Source organism: Cimex lectularius, unplaced genomic scaffold (assembly GCF_000648675.2).
Source record: "Cimex lectularius strain Harlan isolate CLEC.00 unplaced genomic scaffold, Clec_2.1 scaffold63, whole genome shotgun sequence".
NCBI classification, from domain to species: domain Eukaryota; kingdom Metazoa; phylum Arthropoda; class Insecta; order Hemiptera; family Cimicidae; genus Cimex; species Cimex lectularius.
In genome coordinates, this window is record NW_019392694.1 from 2,091,715 (window position 1) to 2,096,351 (window position 4,637).

Below are 4,637 nucleotides of genomic sequence, written 5' to 3' on the forward strand. Positions count from 1 at the left end.
AAACAAGATTTTTAATTGGCTAGCTGTAAAAGCGATTATATTTTTCGACTGTCTAATTTTATAACGTAGTTACGTTAGTAATACTCCACCAATAAAATGAAAAACGACACTCCTTCTTTCCTGCCAGTATCAAAAAAATGCTATAAGCCGAAGCTAGAGAATCTAAGCAAGAGAAACAAAACAACAGGAAAAATGAAGAATCTGCAAAATGTACGAGAGCCCAATTGTTTGGATAAAGCTAGAAAATATAAACGTTAAAAAAATCGTAATTATAATAATTTTGCATGTTATTTGTTTTTTCGTAGAATACACATTAAGCCTATGGCATAAAAACAATGACTGTAAAAAGTGATGAATGGTGGAGTGAGTGTGGTGTTCAATCTTTCTATAAAAAGATAGTTCCTACTCGCAGTAAGTGTACACTGTGAGTAGGAACTATCTACATGTACATATTTAAACCAGTCATTAATTTTCTCCTTCTTTATATGGAATTGTTTAGAATCTGAAAGGAAATATAAAGGAATGAAGATCTATTTAACAATCACTCAACACGGACCTTTTTCAGTATAACTCTGTTGGCGTTCCTTCTATTCTATGTCTTTAGAACATGAGTTATCCCACAGGGCAGCGTGCTCGCTCCTTTCCTTTATTCGATTTATACCTCCGACCTACGTACGCAACCTAATCATATTACCTCTTTGTAACTTTTTAATGACATAACTATTAACAGTATGTAGTTAAAGTTTGAAAAAGCAAAGTATGTATCCCAATTGAATTTGATTCGTTATATTTTAGGCCTGCACAGAATTTTATGGAGAAAGCAGACTTCAGTAATATAAAAACAAATNAAAACTTGATAACGATAAAATTGAAATACCAATTGTGTTGAAATTGTTCACAATTTTTTCTTGTTCTTACTTACGTACCCACTATATGAAAAATATGAAAAAACTGCAAAATCTTGATTATTTTAAAGGATGAGCGTATTTTACGCACAAGTCCACAATGAGTAAGTTGATAATTTATAAATAGACAACAAAGTACTAATACTCGTTAGTGTTGAATAATTTCTGTCGATAATTGAGTAATATCGAATATTTCTTTCGTACCAGTAAAGAGTACTGGTATCGAATATTTTTGGGTATCGCATGTTACTAGTTTGAACAGCTAGCTACTGAATCGAAAATTTACGGCGCTCCGGTTATACTACAAACCCGCAAGGCATGTTGCGTCTGTTTTGTCCAATTGTAATTTAAAAATTTAAAAACAGCACGTTTTACACGTTTTAATATGCTTTAAAAACAAACAAAAATCATGGAATGCAAAAAGAAAGATTTAGGAGTGATAATAAAATACAATGGAATTACACATTGGGGTAAGTGTGTTCCCCTGCTTAAGGCATAAAATTGATTTGAATTTGTGAATAATTTATTAGTATACGTGCAAAGTCTTACTATCCTTTGACATTATTTTCGTTTTTTATCACAAATGTAAACAATGTATTTACAAAAAATTAAGACACATGTTAGTAGTTAGAATTTAATGATATGACTTAAAACCAGTACAGTGAAAAATAAACCAAATATAGGACATACACAAGACGCACGTGATTTATCTAGTTTCATAAAATTTAAATCCAATTCATTGACGATATTCACGAGGATTTTTCTACTGCAGTTGTAGTTCCATGACGCTACTCCAAGCATGACGTTGTTGCAGACGAAAGGGGAGCCGCCATCGCCTCGACACAAAGACCCGAAGCCAATATGTACGTAAGCGCAAAATGCGTTATTTTGATAAGGCCAAAATTTACAAATCTTGCCGTTCACCTGACACAAGTTTTCTTGACAATCTTCCGGCGTTATCAACTGCAGTTTCCTCAAACGGAGCGGGATCTTGTCTCCGAAGCAGCCATCTTTCTTGTTGTAACGGATGCAACCCCAGCCGAAGACGTCACACATTTTGTTGCCATTATACCTGTATGACTGGTCTTGGAATATATCAAACCGGGCTCTTGTGTAATCCGATTGTGTGGAAGGGAAAGAGATAAATTTGATGGATTGCCCTTCTTCAAACGGTTTCTCGACGTAGATGATGCCCAGGTTGTTAATCCAAATCCAAGATTCGGGGTCTATTCGGCATTCGGGGTGCTGGTATAAAGCTTCCACTTTGGCGGTTACGTAGCCATCCTCTTTCGGAAAGTTGTACTTGCTGCCTGCGGACACCTGATACTGATAAGGAGGAAGTGGAGCTACACGTTGCTCTGTACTATTAACCTTCTCGGAAATACACTTACAAGATGTGAGAAGATATGATGGCGAGTACAACGTAGCACCGCATATATGTTTACCGTCTACAGCTTGTTGAAAACTCGCCATGAACAAACCTTCTGTCTTGTAGGCCTTTCGTCCGCCGATGATTTTCTCGTCGCGTATTTTGCATTGCACATTCACGATTAAATTGCATGTGGCTAATGTAAAAATGGCAATTTTTTTAACTTCTGTTGATATGAATAACATGAGAATGGTGAAATTCACTGCGTAAGGTTTGATAAATTAATAAATCTGACTTCAACCCCGACTCATAGAACATCACATTCGAAACGTTATACACAACAGCACTTTCCGAATGACGCGGACGTTGGAAACTAACTTGCGTCTTTTTCAACTAATTAGCTACAATGAAATTTAAAGCCAGGAAAAATCCTTCAGTTTAGATGTTACATAACCGGATGTAAGTACAAAGAAACGACAAACAAACAATCTCATTGTGTTACGAAACGTTCTAGTAAAAGTGATATTTCACATTTTAATGGGTACTCCTTTGTAAAACATATGTGTTCATAAATTATTTTTTCACGTGATTCCTTCCAACGGAAGATGAATCCTGAGTAAAAAAAGTAAATCTGAACATGTTTTATTACATTTTTACAATTTCATCATCTAAGCGTTATGGACGCAATTTTGTAATTATTTCTAAAGCGTATTTACATTTTCTTTCCTTTCAAAATCGACGAAAATCGTACGGCCGTTATTTTATTAATATATTTATAAAATTGCTATGTAATGTTTACCATAATTTTTTGATATGGATGATTTTGCAAACAACAGAACCCGTTTTTTGTGTAAAAAAAATTTTCGACTTTCAACAGCCAATTTTTATTATATTTTACTTATATAGGAACAATTAAACATATGATTTACAATTTTTTATTGACACTTTTATAGAAAAAACCAACAAATGGTTTGACTAGTCAATATTTAAAAATTTTGTCTTACAACCAGTAACCGAAATGTTAACAAAAAAGAAGACAATCTCCTGGACATTGGGTCGTGGGTTCGATACCCCTGGAATTTCTGGTCTTTCTCCCTTCCAACAAAAAGATTCTTGTCCTTCATCAACGTACTCCGGTTAATATGCGAAGCGAAAGGCAAACAAATTAAAAAAAAAAAAAATATATATATATATATCGTAAAAGAGGTTTCTTTTTCACACAAATATTTGAGAAGTTTAACCCCCGTCTCGAGGAATATCGAGTACGTGACGTATGGAAAGTGAAGTAAGTAGCGAGATTGGAATGGGTTCAACCCGCACCGAGGAATATGGAATACTCTGGTGGAGTGAATGTCACCAAACTTCTGTTTCCATCGTTTGCTACTTTTATGTTAATTTATTGTGATGGATGTAATTTATTAGCGTGAACGGAACGCCCCGAGGAATATGAAGTACTCTGGTGGAGTGAATGTAACCAGACTTCTATGTTTCCAACGGTTGCTGTGTTTGTGTTTTATTATTGCGATTGATGTCATTTATTAGCGTGAACGGAATGCTCCGAGGTTATCAAGTACTCTGGGGGAGTGTATGTGACTAGACTTCCGTGTTTATATCGGTTAGGGATGTATATGTATTGCATGTGGTGTGTCTATTTTGTAGTTTACAACTTGAGGCACAAAAGGCTAGCATTTTAGGATATGACGTATTATACATATAAAAGCATAGAGTCAGGAACCAGATCGAGACGGTGAAATCGCTGCGGTTTCAAACAAAATATTCTTGAAAGACCAGAAAAAGAAGAAAACACGCAGAAGGCTGGTGACCTCACCTGTTTGTCTGTCATTGTATATACATTGCATTTTGAAATCAAAATCCTCAAGTATGCGAGCTTGAATCTTGATGAATAACAAAACTATTACAAGAACAAAAAAACACAGTATTATTAAACGTCAACTAAGAGTGAAAAAGTGATTTTCTTTATAGCTTTCATAAAAGCTGCCTTTGATTACGTTCACCGAGAACTTTTATTCTTTATAATATTCTTCATACAGGATGAAATTGTACTTAAAATTTATAAAAATCCGCATATGGAGCCGTGAAGGGAGATCTGAGATTTTTGAAGTAAAGTATGGTATTAGACAAGGTCGTTTCCAGAGGCCTCTCTTGTTTTCTTTATCCATAAGCAATCTCGTTGATGTTCCAGCTAAAAGAGCGTAGTTTTCAACAACTTTTTTTTTAATGTATATGACATTGTAATAATTGCAGGCAGCTCTGAAGATCTTCAAAACTATATTAAAAAGTTGGAATCATAATAGGTACTTATAGATGGGATGTTATAAATATTTTACTAGTGTCAAACGTGT

The 4,637-nt window shown here is 34.6% G+C and overlaps 1 protein-coding gene across 1 annotated transcript; it reads right to left on the reverse strand.

Annotated features, from left to right (window-relative positions):
• Nucleotides 1-1,530: 1,530 nt before the first annotated feature.
• On the reverse strand, nucleotides 1,531-3,138 carry LOC106674315 (ovochymase-2-like). Its single transcript, XM_014406958.2, has one exon. The coding sequence runs from the start codon at nucleotides 2,517-2,519 to the stop codon at nucleotides 1,533-1,535; it is 987 nt and encodes a 328-aa protein (XP_014262444.1). The 5' UTR covers nucleotides 2,520-3,138; the 3' UTR covers nucleotides 1,531-1,532.
• Nucleotides 3,139-4,637: the final 1,499 nt, after the last annotated feature.

Bases quoted from the DNA above. Each gene is read 5' to 3' on its own strand.
- LOC106674315 (XM_014406958.2), bottom strand. From the start codon at position 2,519: ATGTTATTCATATCAACAGAAGTTAAAAAAATTGCCATTTTTACATTA.